The 19,066-nt window shown below is 35.8% G+C and overlaps 1 protein-coding gene across 1 annotated transcript in view; it reads right to left on the bottom strand.

Annotated features, from left to right (window-relative positions):
• Window positions 1–19,066, bottom strand: part of PTPRQ (protein tyrosine phosphatase receptor type Q) — a 125,620-nt gene that overhangs the window by 13,024 nt on the left and 93,530 nt on the right. The window contains exons 51-56 of the mRNA XM_088531203.1: window positions 14,434–14,533; window positions 13,461–13,589; window positions 12,193–12,237; window positions 6,124–6,150; window positions 5,375–5,456; window positions 355–445 (exon numbers count right to left, since the gene is read on the bottom strand). Coding sequence (XP_088387329.1) covers window positions 355–445; window positions 5,375–5,456; window positions 6,124–6,150; window positions 12,193–12,237; window positions 13,461–13,589; window positions 14,434–14,533 — 474 coding nt within the window. The remainder of the gene's footprint in view (window positions 1–354; window positions 446–5,374; window positions 5,457–6,123; window positions 6,151–12,192; window positions 12,238–13,460; window positions 13,590–14,433; window positions 14,534–19,066) is intronic.

The following is a 19,066-nucleotide window of genomic DNA, read 5'->3' as shown; positions in this document are numbered from 1 at the left end:
AAAATCTACTTCTCACTAAAGGGAGAAACAGGAAGAATGTTAAAGAGTTTGCAACATGGGTTGAATTACAAAGCCAAGAAACTAGTCAGGCTGTGGTTTCTTGCACCTGCATTTTAAAGCCTGTGAGAGCAAGTTGAAAGCTACTTTATTTGAAAGCTATTTGCTTCAAGACAAGAACATAAATGAAAACAAAAGCATAGAATGTTTGATAGAAATTCCAAATTTCATAATGTGGACATAATTGCATTAACTTATCAAAGACAGATCAAACAAGAATACAGTTGCATTGCAAATATATGCCGTACTATCATAGGGAGGGAGCAAATGGAGGAGTTTATCAGTAAACACACATACATGGCTTTATGTTTGGGAAACGATTCTTAGATCTGTTCCAAGGCAGATCAGCATCAGTTGAAGCAAGGTCTTCAAGAAACTTGGGAAGCTCCTGTAAAGGAATAATTGCTTGTTAGCAACCTTTTGCATTTTACCGGCAGTAAATACCAAAAATGGATCAACAGCAGTTTCCCCTGAGACAAGCACCCCAGTGAGAGGAAGGCTCCTTTAGTTCTGCAGCACACGGCATTGCTAAGAACAACTGGAAACATTACAGAAGGATTTCACTGCACTGTCATCCCTGCTCACATCAGCACTCGCAGATGCAGCACTGCAGAAAATGCTGTGAGACTGAACAGTCAAAGCTTACAGGAACTTAAACCTTAAAAGACTGGGTAAAATCAGCCTATCTATCTTTTTTATTGTTTCATTTTTTCCCCTGTCTTTTCATGAAGTCTCATACTTGGTAGCCATGTCCTACTGCTCAGCCTTATTTCTGAATCTTGCCTTTTCCTAACTGCTGGAGCTTGGAAGTGAATCTTGCCTTTTCCTAACTCCTGGAGCTTGGGAGAGCTCTTGCCACAACCTGAGAACTGATGAACGTTTAATCAAGACAACTGGCAATCAGTTACTGTCCACAGGACCATTTCTGAAAGGGGTGGGAGGAGTTATTTTTGGTTGGCCCACAGTTTCGTAATTGGTCATTAATTCTATTACTCAAGGACAGAGATGGGTAAGTCCTTCATATTAAGGAATTTATTTGATGGGGGTGTGTGCATACATAAATATGTACAATTTGTCAAGCTGAGTAAAATAGTGAAAACAATTTCACTGCTTGTTGATGGAGGTAACTTATTAATGTGATGATGGAGAAGTCAGAATTTAACCACTTTGTTCTGTTCCTGTTTTATCATGAACTAGGCTAATAATAATCGTCCTTGTTCGGCAGATGTTGCATGCAAGTTTCTTCCAGCTCTTACCTAAGATACAAATGAGATCTGTTTGTTGCTTTGCATCTGTATAAACAAAATACTCCTACTTCTTCTATATAATCCACTCACCTTTGTTTTTTATCTTACTGACCAATCTCTATGTATGTGGATTACTTCTAAATGTAGAACAGATATCTTTATAGTTCAAAGTTAATTATTTTTGAATACTCTTGGCCAAGTACTTGAGGCAGTTTCCTTTTGAGAAATAAAATTTAATGAGCAAATGAAAAAAAGGGAGGGGGACATGAATAACGGAAAAAGCAAGAGTGTTTTTAATTCAGTGATCCTTCTTTTACTCTTAATTCAAGTATTTTGTCAGTTACATTTGATGAATTTCAATGTGCTTGTATGTTAACAACACCATATTTTGAATAAAATCATGAAAAAAATATAATCTAAAAACTAACATACTGAACTAAATAAATAGTCCATCTAGTCTGATATCCTATTCCCTAAAATGGCAAATGCCTGACATACAGATGAGATCTCAAAAACCATGAACTGTAACATGCACAATATTATCCTATGGGAAATATCTTTCTATTACCAGTTGTCAAAAACTCAAGCTCTGAAGCATGAGGACTACCTTGCTTTTATAATTACATCCTTGATAGTCTAGATGCAGGTGCTTCTCAACAGAAGAGCGAGATGGTTTCATGATGAAAGCAAAGCACTTTAAGTCAAGAGACCTGTATTCTTGTCTTCTCTCTGACATGTATTTCCTCTGGGAAATTCACAATTAGGTGAAAAATTGCAGAGAACAACTAGACAATCATCTCACTTTTTGAAAATTAACATGGTACTAGTTCCCATTCAACATTTCAAAATCTTGGTATTTGTGGCTTTCTAAGAACAAAAAGCCTATGATTTTACTCCCTTCTGAAAGGAAAATTTCAGAATGAAATCTTCTTATAAATAAACAGCTGACATCATTATTCAGTTTATATCAGTATGTTAAAGAACTAAACTGTATGGTCAACAGATACAAAGCAAATAGACTAAATAAAAGACTGTAACATATTGTAGAAAAATATTTTAAATATTTTAAAGTAACAATTTTAGAATTTTGCCTTTGAGTCAACTTCTTCTATACTCAAAGAATTTATTTTCTAACCACTCCTCTCTCTCTTTTTTTTTTTTTTCCTCAATAATCACTTAAAAAAGACCATAATCCTGTGACCGAAGCTAAAGAAATTTCTCTGACCTAGTCAGTGGGTAGACTGACTTCCATGAATTCCTGTCAGGATTCAACAAGAACAGTTAAACATAGCCAAGGCTGGAAAATTCCACTTTACTCAGAAAGTTGAATAAACTGTCAGAGAATTCAGATACTCTCACACAGAATTCCTGTCTTTGGATTTTGCAGGGAGGAAGAATTTTAATAAATGGTCTGTGGCATTTTGTATGTGCATAGGGTCATGGCAGCCCTTATCATATACATGGCCTATGAACTTTAACTTGCATCATTTGCCTCATTCCTGTGAGTCTAAGCTTGTCAGTTAGTACACAAGCTGTACTGCTGTACAGCACTCTGCACTAAAGGGAAAATACAGAAGCAGATTTTGTTGTTCCAACTGTAATGATGCTCCTATATCTGAGTGAGTGCTTAAAGGTCTCTGTATCTGTGTGGATTTCAGTCTAAATGTAAATTTTCAGAATTGGAAAAAGAGTATTTCCATTCCCATATTCAAAAAAAAATTGTTGTGGAAACTGTACTTCTTTGCAGACTCCTAAACCTTTTAAATAATTCATGTGCATTTTATTTACTGAAGAATTTCACAGTACTTTGATGACATTTAAAAGTATTTCACTTTTTTATTTGTACTGATAAAATATGTTGTAAAACACTGATACAAGTATTTCTGTTTCAGACATTTACCAGTTACTAGGAAACTCGACTTCCCAAACTTATTGAGCAATAACCCTCTAAAAAACTGGACGTTTGAGTAAACTAGGTGGTCCCCTACCATTATTGTGGCTCCCTAGTGTTTCTTTAGACAGTCTTTTCTGTTCAGCCATGGCTCTAGATCCATTCTCAGATCCAGAGTCTCTTCTTTTCATGTTGACACATGAGCATATTTTCACATGAGGACTGAAATCACACTCTGGAGAGTGTGATCTGTGCTAGTAAAACTCCCCAAACTGTGCTATTACTTATGAACAGCCTAGTGGAAATGATCCCTAGACTATTCTCCCTACCCAAGCCTACCTGGGAATTACTGAGGGAGAACCCTGGTAAAATAGTCCTGATTTGTGGCAGGGAACTTGGTAACAGTTTGTTAGCGTAAATAATCATATTCTTATGCCCAGTTCCTGGTATGCTTGAATTTACTAACATGGAAACAGCCAGATAGTCCAAGCTGGCTCAGCACCATGCTGTTATATGCTTTACATATTGGTTTATGTGCTGAGCTCAACTTTCCTACACACAGCATAGGAGTTTCAAGTCATTTATGCTAAACTAAAGCCCTGAATGTGGATGAAAATGATGCAGGTGATGAAGATTGTTGTACAGAAGTGCATTTTCAAGTCTATTATTCATCTCATACAGGTGCTACAGATGCTGTAGATAGACTCTCAAACAGAGAAAAGTCCTACCCTGCAATTCTGCTTACTCTTGGACTAAACATCTGAGAAGACATCACTACACTCTGGAACTGCGAAACTGAAGTTCACAGAGGACATATAAAACTCTCGTTTTATGAACTGACTCGCTAATTTAACTAAATGATTTAGCTGATGAGATTTCACCTACTTTTATTTGTCTAGTTTGATAAAATGCTGAGTTTTTTTTTAAGTTTTAAGGCATTACAATGCTGTAATATTTATTGCAATGTGGGTCATATCTAAAAATGTAATAGCAGAAACTTTCCAGTGATGACCATTAATATGTGAAAATGTTACTGCTAGTAAAGCTTTTCATCTGTTCAGTCATGCATAATATAATTATAATGACTCTTGTTCAAGTGAAATGACCCACTCCTGGAAAAAAAACAGTTCTCTTTATTGCTCAAAGATTTTTATGGTGCTTTTTATTATTAAATCCAGACCAATTCTATTTAAAGAGCATAACCAAAAAGCTGTAGGAAATATCATTAATCTTTTCACACTTTTGTTGGTTTTCCCTTAGACACTGAAATATTATAACCTAGCAGAAGAAAAGGCAATTGTTGAGGTTTCATTTTTGCTAATCCAAATGCTAAGTAATTCATGGTAAATCTATAAATCCAAAATAATAATGTCAACAGAGACTGACAAATTATTTTTGTGAGAGCAAATGACTTTAAGTGTTAGAAATGATGATGATAAAGGTTCTGAAACAACAGTAAGAGCAGAGATTGTTGAGAAAAAAATGAAATACTTAAAAAGGTTACTTCATAAAAATAGTGAAAATTTTGATGTTTAAATTTGAAATTATATATGCTTTATACAAATGTCATGCATATTTTGAATGCCAGTGACTAGATAGATGCTATTCTCAAGGCTAAGATGGATATGACCTTTGTAAAGGAGTGAGTCTACTCTGCATAAACTTTACACTGTCCCTACTGAAGAAAGTTAGAAAGAAACATAGGAAAAACACTCCTGAAGTCCATGGCAATACAACTGGGGCTTGATCATTTTGCAAATTAAATGCCAGCTGTGTTTTTGGAGTCTTCATCATCATTCAGGAAAATGAGCTTATTTAAAACAAATATATTTTGTAGACGTAGACAAAGAATTGCTAAATAAACTGTTCATAACTGAACTACATATGCATCACTATATATGTAAAAACATTTAAATACTATGCTGTTCTTGCAAAGATGAGTGTCTAGGGAAGATCACCTTTTGCTGACACTTAGGTGAATAATTCTCACCGAGTTGCACTTTAGACTGCACAATCCAAATCAGTGTAATATTACTTTCTAAACAATCAACCTGGTAATTGGGTATTGATTATCAAGGCCAGAATCCTTCATGGCCCTGCCTGCTTAAAATGGACATGAAATGCGACACATGAAACTTCTGAAGGTCTTGCGATGTTGTGACAACTGCTAGCAACATACCGAAAATTCTTCCTGAAACTTTAGGTTGTTGTTTGTGCAAAGCTCTTCAACATGCTGTAGGAAGGATTTCTTGCTTATTGGCCTGAAAGAAATGACAGAGGAATTAGAAACCTACAGGAGATTTTAAAATGTCATTGCTTTTAATTTTTATTTAACTGCAGTTCTTTATTAAACATCTACTTTCCAGTTAAATAGCAATAGATAAATATAGACGGAAAATAATAAATTGCATATTAAATTGCTTGATTGATTTTTGATCACATGGAAATAAAAGCATTTTCTCCCTCTGTTGTTCCTCCTTATCAAGTTTTTAAGTTGCTAGTTAGCACTACTACTGGGTAATATGGCCTTTTTTCAGATGACACCACTCCAATGCAACATTTCAATATTAATGGACGTTTTGTAAAGTTATCACTGCATTCTAAAGTGCATAATACTTCTCTGGCACACAGAAAACATTAATGCACTGCAAGGTTTTAGACATATAAAATATTGCAGTGACCTCATTCACATAATGACATGGTTTTTAAACCCCAAGGAGTTTAAATATCCCTGTATTACTTCCCAAGCTAAAACACAGACATGCAGGCTTCGCCCCAGAGAGAGAGAAAGCATTTCTCCAGTTACCATGCAATTAGTCATGCTTTTATGATTTATACACGGCTTGGAGTTTTTTCTAATAAACATAGAAGGAACCACACAATGAGACTCACCAATGATCACAATATAAATTTTTTTAATCAACTTACTTGATAGATTTTCTATAACTAAGTAACCTGCAACAGAGATTTTTGTTAAATGGAGCAAACTGTGAGTTAAGCATATAGTGCATTTTGATAGGTTTTATATAAAAAAAATTAAGTTGGAATCAGATTTATTTCTTTAATGGATTCAGATATAATAGTACTTCAGATATCTTGTGTGTACTTCAGATATCTTGTGTAATTGTCTTGCTTGATTTTTAACTCATGGACTGAAGCAACAGTTTTATGATTCTCTTCAGATCATTTTACCATGTTCTGGACTCATATGAGCTGGGGAAATCCATACCCTCAGCACATCACTTAATGTACATCGACACACTTCATTATCGACATACTTCATTAAATATTATGTACTCTGTGTAATTCTTCTAAGGGCAATTGCAGAGAATCAGAACGGGTTTCAGCTGACTGAATGCTGATACCTATATCTGAACCAGGCCCTCTAGATTTCTTTTATAATCAATGAAGAGAAAGACATGATTTCATCCCATCTCAAGTAGTTATCTAAAATAAGTCACAGATGAATCATGCCACTAATGTGACTATTTGCACCCAGACAGCCTAGGATGGCTGGCTCAATTTCATGTACAAGAAGCTGGGTGAGACAAATTTTGCTGTCAATGGTCATTCTAGGTAGTGTGGCTAAAGACTTGAGTACCAAATGACCCAGTATCCCAGGGCATCCAGCAATTCTGGAAAGCTCCAGAAACCTACCTAGCACATATGACTTGTGGTTGCTCAGGATGTTTTTAAAATTAATGATGTTGGTGGTTTCTCAGAAGCCAAATAGATATGGCTAGGATTTTAAAAATGAGTGCCTGTTTTTTTTCTTCATTTTTACATACTGCCCTAACTTCAGTTATGTTCCTGGTCCATAATGATTTCAAAAACTGTTACACATTAAATCTTTAACCTGATCCCCACAGCAGATTTCATGAGTATCTGCAACCTAAGATCCATTCATGGGGAGCTTTCAGATGGCCTTCGGACCTGGTCATCAACATCAGCTCTGAACCCTTTCCAGATGGCCTCAACATTACGGATTCAGAAAACCAATTTCAGGCCCTCAGTCTTACAGAGCTTGTCTAAAAGATCAAGACAAAAAGGTTGAAAAAATACATTTTAAAGAATAACTTGGCCTTTCAGAAAAGCTCTAAGTATTCCTTTTCTGTGCATCTTTTCACAATTATACTTTTACAAACGTCACAGAATCTATTCTACAATACAAACATAAATCTCTACTACTGTCTTTTTTTTTTGTGAAAAGACAATAATTTGCTTTAAAAATACCTGGTATTATGATGTTATTAATAAACATTTAAAATATAAAATAGAGAATAAAATGTGATCAATAGAATCTTTGAATAATTTATCAGTAAGCAGCAGAGAATTCCAAAGCTACTAAAGATGCGTTTGTGGTACATAGTTTTTTAACGACAATTTTCTTAAATAACGTGAATTGACTATGAAAGACTTGGGTTAGTCTCACTAAAGTGAAAAGAAGTTTAAGAATTCACATAAGTTTCATAATCAAAATATTCCCTCGGACAACTGAAGAAGAGCTTTAGACTGAAAAAGAAAATAAGAAGGAAATAAAAAAAAAACAAAGCATGCAACTCTTTATTAAGGGAGAATATTTAGAAATATATCTAGTGCTTCTTGTATCACTTATGCTGCATTTCCTGGCAGACAAAACTACCTTCTAGTAACACTGGCAACTCTAAAGAGCTAAAGTTTTCTCAAGCACAAAGTATTCTAATTAATTGTACTGAGAACAAATATGTTTGCCTTTGAGCAGGAAAATATTATTTTTTTCTAGGACTTTTTCAGGACAAAACTTTAACACTGCAAAGAAAAAAAAAAAGAACTTGATTTTCCTTATAATTAGCCTATTCCATAACAATCAAATAAAAGTTCTTTCTCATTTGACCTCCTAGTAATTTTGTGGATACTGTTGGTTTTAATCCTCTGGAACTGAGAGCAATTAGGGGCTTACTGTACTGTAGTTCAGTCATTAGGGAATAAATATTACATCTACACTGAACATAAGCATCCTGAATATGCCATATAGTGCTTCAGAGCTAAAGGTACATGGATCCAACAGAAAAGAACTGAGAAACGAGCAGCACCATTAGTGCAAGCTTAATATTTCAAATTTACTTTTGTTCAAAGCAGAGATGTGAAGCATTGAAAAATCATCGAAAATGAACCAGGCAGCCCTACATATGGTGCTTTCAAGTGCATTCTTAATGTTATTAACAGGTGACTTCTTTATATAACATATGTTTTATGTCATATGTTACATTTCATAATCACCGAACACCTTTAAAGAAATAAAGCACCTAGATTTTGACACTTCCATCTAGACACGGGTAGCTAAATGAAAAACTTGATTGATAGACGTACTGAATTCTCACACTTCTGTTAGTGGCAAGTGCATATTACAGTGGCTTGGCAGCTTAGAAAATAAGAATTTAATCTAAATGTTAACATGTGAGTTGATGTCTAACTCAAAGACCGTGGCAAAGATGTTGGCTTTCTTGTGTAAGAATCTTTAGAAGGACTGAACTGTGTATTCACAACTGGCTTAAGAATGACAGCTATGCTCAGTGCCAGCAACAGGGTTCAAAATGAGCGTATTTTTCTCAATATCTTGCAAAAGAGACATGTGGCAATAATTTTATTTGATTTCATTAATGAACAAACGCTGATAATTTTGTTCTCCACATTTGCCAATCTTTTGCATAAAACATAAAGATACAGATATCACTATATCTTGATCAACATAATTTAAAAGCAAACTATGAAGTTGCAAATTTCCCTATTTTAACTGCACAATTCAAGATTCTCATTTACTCTGACTTTGAAACCAGGAAAGAAAACATTCTCTAAGATAAAGAGAATGTCCCTTTATTGCTTTAAATCTGATTTGCTTTTTAAACAGTGTATTGTTTCATGTATGGGATTTTTTGAAGTCTATCAAAAATCTGAATTCCACTCAGATTACTTATGATAGAGCTAGAAAGAAGCCATTTATTTGTGTTGGCAGTGGTAACTGAAGACCATATTGTCACACAGACTCAGCTTTCTCTCTGGGTCAATCATCTGAAATCCACAGGGAATTAAACCTTCTTCCAAATGGAAAGCAACAGAAATGAGTATGTAGGCAAAAGGCTTAGCTCATAATCACCATTGACACTTCCTAGGAACAAGGGAGGAACTAATTTTTGCAAGTTAATTGAAAGCAATACGGAGCTTAACCCTTCCTGAATGTTCAAGGGCTATGGAAAGAGAACACGTGCTTATTTCTTCCATTCTACCAGGACACATACAGTCTTAAGCCTTGTTCTCTTGGGATTCAAAGCTCAGGGAGTCTATTAGTGATAAATGATTACAGAAGGGAAATTTACTGAAGAAAAGGGTAAGGCAAGAGCTGTGTAGGCTGGCCCAGGAAAAGTAATGTGTATGCAGAAGAGTTGTCTCTCCTGTCCCAGACACTGAATGAAGAATACATAGGAAGGGTGAGACCAGAGAATGGTTTTATATAAAATACTTTTTCTATGAGATATCTGAATGCCTTGTACTTGCAAGGATTACAGGGTCTGTAATTAACAAATATTGCCTTTAAATCTGCATTCTTCACCTGCCTGACAAACTGTCTTAAAGTGAATGAAACAAAAACCTCAGAGTATCCACTACAAGCTACAACCTCAGAAGGAAAGTTTTAAGAAACAGGGATCTAGATGGCCTTCTCCTTGCAGCAGAAACCACTGTGAAAATAGCATGTCAGGTGAGATCCCTGTCAAGTAAACACCTGGAACATGGAAGAGCGATTTGTCAATAACCATCTAGGCCCTGGAAACTTATTTACAGAATCCATGTAGAACAGGTAAGTGTCTGTCTTGATCACTGGACCGGTGAACACTGTGGGCAAGTTACAAAAAATAAGTGATGAGAGGCCCCAGTATATGTATTAATTAGTGTGGTTAGTGAACTGATGGTTAATCTAATCAAGACTGGTAGGTTGTAGGTTCAAAACAAAGTTTTCTTTTGGTATTATTACCTGCGTTGTATCATGACCGTCACCATGGACACCAATTTCCTAAATATCAGATTCAAAATTCTCATTTTCCACTGAATTTGGTAGAACATAATTCCCTGAATGCCTTCTCAAAATTATTTACCTCACAAAAGCTTTCTGGGAGACAGCACATATGTGTCTGTCAGCATTAGTCATTTTCAGAGATGGACTTTTTCAAATATTTTTTTTTCCTAATGATCATTCTTTCACAAATTATTTCAGGGTCTGTGATTTCCCATTCCCAATTTTAAAAAATATTGCCTTAAAAAAGTTTCAAAATTGGAAAAATGGGGTAAAAGGATATATAACATACCAGCTGAGAAAATGGCAAAACGTTTGGCTTCCAAAACATCTCCTTCAAAAAGCTCTTAACTGGATGACTAGTAGATGCAGAAAATATCTATACTGGTCTTTTATTGCAACAGATTGCAACAAGATTGCAACACAAACTCTCCATCACTCCTTCCTTCCTCAAGTCCCAAATCAAAAATGATCAACAAGATAGCCCGGAAAAGGAATATGCCCATCTATTTTTTTTTTTTTTTAGGATAACTTGTGAGATACAATGAATTGAAACCTTTTGCACCCTAGAAAGTTTTTCAGACATTGCTGACAGGTGATCAAATGCAGTCAGCTCATGAACGATAAGAAAAAAACAGGAGCTGAATCTCATTGACTTCTGGATAGCTATGCCCTAAATGCAACAGGTACAAAGTTCTCTCTGGAAGCCTTCAAACGAATAGCAAAAACATTTTAGACACTGGGGTTTGCACTACACTTTCCTGACATATACTGCCATGCTTCTACCATCTTCTTGATACAATTCCTCACCATCAGGAAGGATTTATTTATACGAAAAGCAGCGTTAGAGTTACTTAAAATCTCTCTCTTGGCAAAAAGCTACTGATATTACAGACATAATGTTGCACATACTGGCACATTCTTTAAAACTTAAAAAGAAATCATAATAAACTCAAGAGCAAGGACATCTTGTCCTTTCACTATTATGCTAAGTTATCTAGATGTTGATCAATTTTTAATAGAAAAATGGCATAAGTCCTCTCCTGAGGAGCTCTCATTTAGTGCCTGGACTTCAAACTTTCAAATTTGTCATAACGCCAGCAACGGAGTTGAGCAAGGACCCTACAGTAGCACCAGAGCAACTATTGTATGAAAAAAATAACCCCAAATTTAGCAGCAGTGTCCTACAACTTATGAGAATGGCTTAAGATCAGAGACTTGGCTAGTAATTCTAACAAATGGAAAAATAGAGAAAGACAGGTAGAAGGGCATGGTAAACGGCAAGCCAAATACGTGAAACAGATTTTCTAAAATAAGAGGTGATGTAACTAAATCTCCTGAAGCACTGTTCAGTAAAGGCCTTGCTGTGCATAAAGCACATAACAAAGTGCACATAAGAATGAAATATTACAGTTTGTAATTACCTTGTAAAGTTTGAGACTGTACAAATCCAAACTGCATGTGATATAAAAAGTGGCAAAATGGTACTTTTCAAACTGATACAGGATTTGGCCAGCAGGGTCTGTTGCTGAGTTAGTAATGGCATAAGTACAAAGCAGTTGTAGTACAAAAGGCAGTTGAGAAAAACAAGAACTTCTCTTGAGTGCATAAAACTCCCAAAAGAAAGTATACTGCATGTTTCTTATGTCTCATTCATATTACATTTGCTTCAGGATGGAACATATATACTAGTGTTATACCAGAACTTGTTATAATTTCCATGCAAAAATTGTGCTAATTTATTTTAAAACAATTGTTGAACTGTTGTACCTTAACAGTAGGGACTTAAGCAGGATTCATGATGACAAACACCACTGTTTGTCATCAGCATAGCTGCAAAGATTGATATTTCATTTTGATTAACTATATCAGTCAATACAGCATGGTAGCACACAGGTTAAGAGAGCAGAATGGAAAACATGCCATGTTGCTTCAATAATACAAAAACTTACTGGATGACAAATATCTCCTTGCGTCTAAAGAAAAATGAAGAGTATCTGGAAGTAAAACCCATTAACACTTTAGTATATAAACAGTACTAGTCTTACTCAGCTAACAGTATGGAAACAATGCCATTTTGAAGATCCATCAAGATCATTTATGAGAATTACAGTTATCATCATGCAATGGCATGGTTCTGCCTCCAGAGCACATATTCCATTATTATTAGCAGGAGCTAAACAACCTTATCTGAATGACAGGTGACCCACACAGAACATACCACATCCATTATGTCAATTATTTCCAGATGATTCATAGTATGTTTTCTCATCTGTTACCAGCAGCCATTCCTATGTACACTATTTTGAACAGGTTTATACATACATTCAGCTTGCTCTGTGCCACACACATAGACATACACACACTCAAACCAAACAGGTCAACAGCTACAACCTTTCATCTTCCAGCTATTCCTAGTCTGTAACAGTAGGATGCCTGACTACTAGGACAGGACTATTTTAGGCTTCTCATCTTTAAGGAGGTTGCCTACCACAGTGTTTCATCTGTGACACAGCAGGGAAAATAGAGGTAGGTAAAGAATGTTCATCCAACATTTCTAACTCTGCTGGACGTCATATATTGTTTAGAATCATCATTATATTTATCTAGTGAATAACATCCATATTTATGGCAGTCAGAAAGAACAGGCTGTCCAATAAATATCTGTGACAAGATTCTCTGTCACACAGAAAATATGAATAGCCTGCACTTGTGCCATTTCAAGGTGCAGATGTCAAGACAGCCAGTGAGCTCAGCTCCGCAGATGCCCAGCTGCTATGCAAATTCCTTTGTGAAAAAATGTCAATTAAACAATGATAGATTTGTGTTTGAATCAGCTAATCACAGTTTGAATCGGCACTTCCGAGGTGTATGACTTTTTCAAAATACTCACATAGCTTTGCAGTCTATGCAAAAAAAGTATTAAAAACACCCAGAAAGTCAGCATTTTTTTTTAAAAAAAAGTAGCCCTTTTTCTCCACCACAATTAAACTGTGATTTGCACTTAGATCTTTATCTTGTTGTAAAAAGAGCTGAAGATTAAGTGATTTTCTAAAAGCTAGTGAGAAGTGTCTTGAGGATGGAGGTCAGTCTTTGAAAGAGGATCTCAGTGACCTGTGTAAATAAGAACACCACAAACACTTCCAAACAAGCATAGGTCAGAAACGGGTCATGGCTACAGCCCCTTTGGACTACTGTTTTGCCTAAGGAGTACGCTTACCGTGTAAATCTCTCATCCTTCAGCTCCAGGTCTGCCACTGTGATCAACTGATCCAGTTTGAACTTAGTGTCAATAATTTCAGCATCTCTTGGGGAGTAGGTACCCCCCTCTTTTTGCTTTTGCCGAATCCTAATGAGAAAATTATAGACAAAAATAAATATGTAAAAGATTTATTATGGACACACATATAATTTGATTACACAGGTCAAAACTGAAAAATGGTTGCCAAAAATCCTTGTCTGGCCTTTATTCTAATCCCACTTCAAACGGTGTAATTTAATCAAATCCACTAGTTGAATTGTCTAAAAGTCTTATGAAAAGAATCTAGTTTCTATATTCTTTTGATTTTCCTCTATAAATTGTTTGGCAATGCCTTAATAATCTAGCTGAAGAGAACTTTTGGTGAATGAGCAAACTGACATCATTATGAAATTTATCATTGACTAAAATCATCATGCACGTCCTGCAATATGTAGCCTGCATCTGGAAATGGGAATTTGTTCGCAATTTGAATTAGAAGCCAATTTGTCTTTCACTTATAAGACTGCAGTGTATTCACTTGCTAACTTAGTACTATGAGAGAAAACAGAATTTAGGGTTTTGACTTCCTATCAAGCTATCTGTTCCCCACAGAGGAGACAGCAGATAGGCTTAGGCACCCAGCTAACTTTAGCCAACCGAAACTGCTCTGTATGGAGCCAATGGAGAAGCCAATGGAGAAGTGACACTGAAAGGCTGAGACAGGTTTCAGTTCTGATTCATCTTCTGGAGAAGCTTGTATTTGTTGTTGATCTATGGAAATTAGTCTCACTAAAGATAGCCTTTCTAAGTCCATCCCTAAGTTTCCACATTAAAAGAAGGGCAATGGATTTTGATATGATAGACTGGTTCCATTTATAAAGCTGCTTCATCTCTTCATTAATACATTTTCGAGTGTTTGCAAAGAAGGGATGGCAAGGATATGCAATCTTACCGTGCAAAAGCATAGACTGCAGCCACCAGGAGAACAATTGATAATATACACAAAGTGACTGCAAGTATAACTTCCACAGCCCTTTCTGACAGTCCTTCACCTGCAACAGAAAGCGGGTAAGACTAGGCCCAGAAATTTAATATCTAATAGCTTCATTGTCATGTTTACATCCCTAAATCAGGTAGAGAAGAGATAGACAGTATCCTATCAATACAACTGTATTATATGAGCAGAAGAGCTGCTCAAAAAGACAGGACAAAAACAGGAAAAACTTATTTAAAGTTTCCTACGCAATTTTTATCTATCTAATTTATAATGCTAATTATATATATATATATATATAAAAGATATCTAAGTCTATAGGTGCAGCTGTTCTGATTTTGATGATGATGATGCTTTTCTGGCTTTTCTATGCTAAGGTTTACACAGTAAACCTACTGCAACATCAGTCTGATACTATATAAAAGTAGCCTGATCTGAGCTCCTGCTCAGCATCAGTACAGCCCACCAAGAATAGACAAGTGCTCCAACAGATAGGAATAATCCAGGTAGAAAAAAAGGTAGAGTCACAACTGAAATACTGTTTCAGTGCACAGGTTCACAGTCCTCATTCACACAAAAACAAAAGATGCTATCATGACTGCAGATCTTCTCAAGGGGCTGGAGAAACCCAAAATGACCTGCTCTAAATTGCCTAGGTTAATCTGCCTCTTGCATCACTGCTAACTCATGCCCTTTATTCAAGTGGGAATTGGTGATTTTGTCAAGAATAACCACTAACAGGTCAAAGGTTATCATTAAAGCTTTTATGATCAAAGTTGTAGGGGCTAGGATCAGCCTTTATGGCTGATCAAGGAGCACCAAGGCTCATTTTGAGACAGATAATCCATTTAGATTAGTAGTTCTAGATCTCTTTTCCAACAAAGTGCTGTATTTTAAGACTCATTTGATTTTCTATCCCTCCTGGCAATCCTGTCCAAAAATCTCATTAAAAAAAAAATCTCCAAAATCTACTGCTGCTTTCTTCACCTACGCTCATAATCTTCATCTACACCTTTTGATCTAGTGTAGAAAACTTAGTCTCTGTCTGGCCTCCAGAGAGGACAGTAAAAATGTTCTGCTTTCCTGCCATATGAAACTGAGATTTCACCATTCAAAGGACAAAATCCTCTCAAGGGCACTATGGCAAATAGAGATGTCTTGGCTTCAGTTCTCTCAAAAGGAGAGAATTTTTGAATCAGAGAGTATGCTGCGTGTCATATGGACTCTATGTACATCCGGGGACATGGTGCCAACTCAAAATGATCCTGACTTGGCTAAATAAATGGTCTTAAAACAATACATTTTTTAAGATGAGATGCTTATTTCTACAGGTAAGCAAGAATAATCAGCTACACAAACATATGCTAGTGGACAGTATGTTAGATAGATAACAATTTATCACAAGAAGGTGTCAAATTATTGCAGACCTCAAGCAATATAAACAAACAATATGATGTATGAAATGACGAGCATAATCTTGGGATACAAAGAATTAAATATAGTTTCCAAAACACCTGAAATAATTCTTCCACTCTGCTCAGCAACATAAAGCCTCAGATGCCACACTGGATGCTGCAATGTAAAAACAATTTAGGCTGGAGGAAGAAAACAGAGAAGAAAAGCAGGTATTTAAAATGCTGTTGCAAAAGGCAAAGGAATGAAAAGTTCCCTGCTACTCACTGGTATCTGTGGTAATGTACAAGTGTTAATCATGTGTAAAAATAATAAGAAAATTTCAGAGGAACCTCTACAAAAGTTTTGTCTGTATTGCATTAAACAGTAAAGTGAACGTTAAATCCTACAATTAAGAACAGTCCAAACATTACCAATGTTATCAAATAAATCAGGGCTTGCAGAGTACTCCAAGACCCACCAAGAATAAAGAAATATTTTTTCTCCTACTTAGCAATTGGCAGCTATTACATTTCTGCAGAGATGATCAAGGGCAAGGGCAAGGAGACAAAACAGAGGAATTAGCATACAGAGCAGGAAAGAAAATAGGTACTGTAAAATCACCATGTGGTCCTGACATCATGCTGCGTAATTCTGAGAAGCTGCAACCTGATACGTGATAATAACAAATTGTAATAATACAATATCATAAGTTAGACATGTACAATAAGACAGTATCTTATGGATACCTCATTTTCAAGTTTTCTATCTGAGAGACTTTGCATTCCACATGAAGAAAGACCACACACAAACTGTACTGCTAGTTTCCTCCCAATGACTTGCTTAACTAGCTATCAGAGTTTATGACAAAGATTACAAGCTGTCTTGTATGTAGTACAATTTTAAACTGTGTTGCTACCACATCTTAATAATGTCATGGAAAAATTCTGACCTTTCTTTGTAGTACAGACATTATTTTTGCAAGGTCATTTATGAGGTATAAGGAAAAATCCTGCTCCTCCAGTTTAAGAGGGTAGTGTGGTACTCAAAGAATGGCTGAGTGGGTAGGCCATATTAAAAGATACTCTTTACTATATTTAAAAAATCATTATTGAAGTTGCCTATGTTATTGAGAATCTTCTGAGCTGTTCCTCCCCAGCAAAATTCCTATTGCTTAACAAGAGCATCAGATGTTCAAATGGCTGCCGATTACAGAGAACTTGCTTACAGGTATTCCACACATTTTCTGTTTCAAACATATTTAACACACAGTTTTAAACTGAACAGAGACAAGGTAAGCTTCCTGATTTTCCAGATCAAGGAAATCTGGAAATCTACCTATGCTACAGTTAGACTATGAAACAAAAATAACATCTGGAAGTTCTTTGAACTCTCATGAGCAGTTCTGACAAAATTCAAATGAATGCTTTATTTACTAAAATGAAAATGTCATATTGAATAAACACAAATTTAGATGATAATTACAAAAGAGATTATTGAATTAAAATAAAGTTGTAATTCTGATTTCAGGCAGCACAAATTTCTCCTAAAAAGATGCCGTTCCAACAACAGGAACCACTGGTCACAGAGATATCGAACAGCTACTGATCTTTCCAGTTATCCTTCCTAGGCTGTACTTCTAGTGCAAGTTCAAAGTGCATATAATCCAAGCATGACCTGTAAAGGAACCACTTGGATAAGCTTCCTCAAGTTATGTGCTTCAACAGAAAATGTTTTTTAAAGAACCTAACTTTCTTCATCTGCCTAACATGGTATCGATAATGGCCCCTCAGCTGTGTCACTAGAGGCCACTAGTAACAACTTGCATCACTAGTGATGTATAAGATAATAATTTCACAACAGTATTGCAAAAAAGGCATAGAATGAACTTTTAATTACTTGTCCCATGTGTATTTTTTTTCTTGTTGGATAGACTCAGAAATTTAAAAGTTAAGGCCAAATAAGAGCTTGCTGAACAGCCCATTTTAAAAGCAGTCCTTTACATTAAACATTAGCACAGAAGGCTATGAAATCAGTAAGGGAATCGGAATCACAGGATATCTGAGGAATTTATCATGGTTATTTTCCTCCAGTTATATTTTGTTCAGCAACAGGCAGATCTTGCTTTTTTTGTGATCTGTACTAGAAGACAACGTGTCGCAAATTTTCCATAACAGTACAGAAGTGTATGAATTATAGTATCTGCTGGTGACAAATTTCTTTTTCTGTTGTTTTGGTGAAGTGCACAGACAACTGGATAAAGTCAGAGTCATTTCAGGTATAGTTATTTTGCCTGATGCAGTCTTTTCATTAATGGTCAAACTATTTGTTCATTGCTTTAGAATACCAAACTCTTAAAGACAGCCCTGTATCGCTTTTTTTCCAAAACATTCGGGAGTGTCAAGTGAAGAATACATGTTCATGAAAAGTCTTCTGCGTACTCACACAGTTTTCTTGAGCCCCTTTTCAAAAAGTCAGGGCTAACTATTTTGTTTTGGCTTACCAATATATTTAAAGAATTTACAGATTTTGTTGTTATCTGCTTAGAGAATCTCCATTCCCACTTTTAGGAGTGGATCAACACTGTAATGGAAAAACTTATTCTGAGTTTGAAATCCCCGGAACACCTGCCCTGCTGGCCAATAACATTAGAACCAGCTGGGTTCTATTAGACAATATTAACTTAAAATGAACATTGTCTGTAACTAAAGGATGAAATGCTTTTGTGTTTGTGTGAATCGGAAGGGTCATGTCCTCAGATGAGCTGCCAGGAGAAGGAATGAGCTGTGACTGAGAGGCTTCAAACATGAGGCTCACTGGGATAACCAGTACATCCAACAGAGAGGGAAACTGCAACTAGTATAACTATCACCCAGTTAAGGTGAGCTATCCTGGCAAAATGGTGTTTTCGCTGGTGTAGCTGGATCTCTGCTAATCAATGTTGTCAATACTGTGCTCTCCTTTAATAATTCCAGCTGACATAATTCTCCTTGACATTCTCTAGCTAAAGGACACAAAGAAGAATGTATGGATTATCTCACCAGGCACCAACTCTCACTAGGCACCAACCTTCTGCTTAAACTAGTTCAACAAAACCAGATATTATTCATTTCAAGGAAACCAGTCCTAAAAAAGGAAAATATAACTGAACAGATTCCTTGGAAACAGAGAAATATTTTGACATATGACACTCGCCTTA

The sequence above is a fragment of the Tinamus guttatus genome, unplaced genomic scaffold (assembly GCF_059628265.1).
Source record: "Tinamus guttatus ecotype Peru unplaced genomic scaffold, ASM5962826v1 Tinamus_guttatus_pri_ptg000399l, whole genome shotgun sequence".
NCBI classification, from domain to species: domain Eukaryota; kingdom Metazoa; phylum Chordata; class Aves; order Tinamiformes; family Tinamidae; genus Tinamus; species Tinamus guttatus.
Note: the sequence above shows the minus strand (reverse complement) of the source record. Positions and strands in the feature narration are given on the sequence as shown.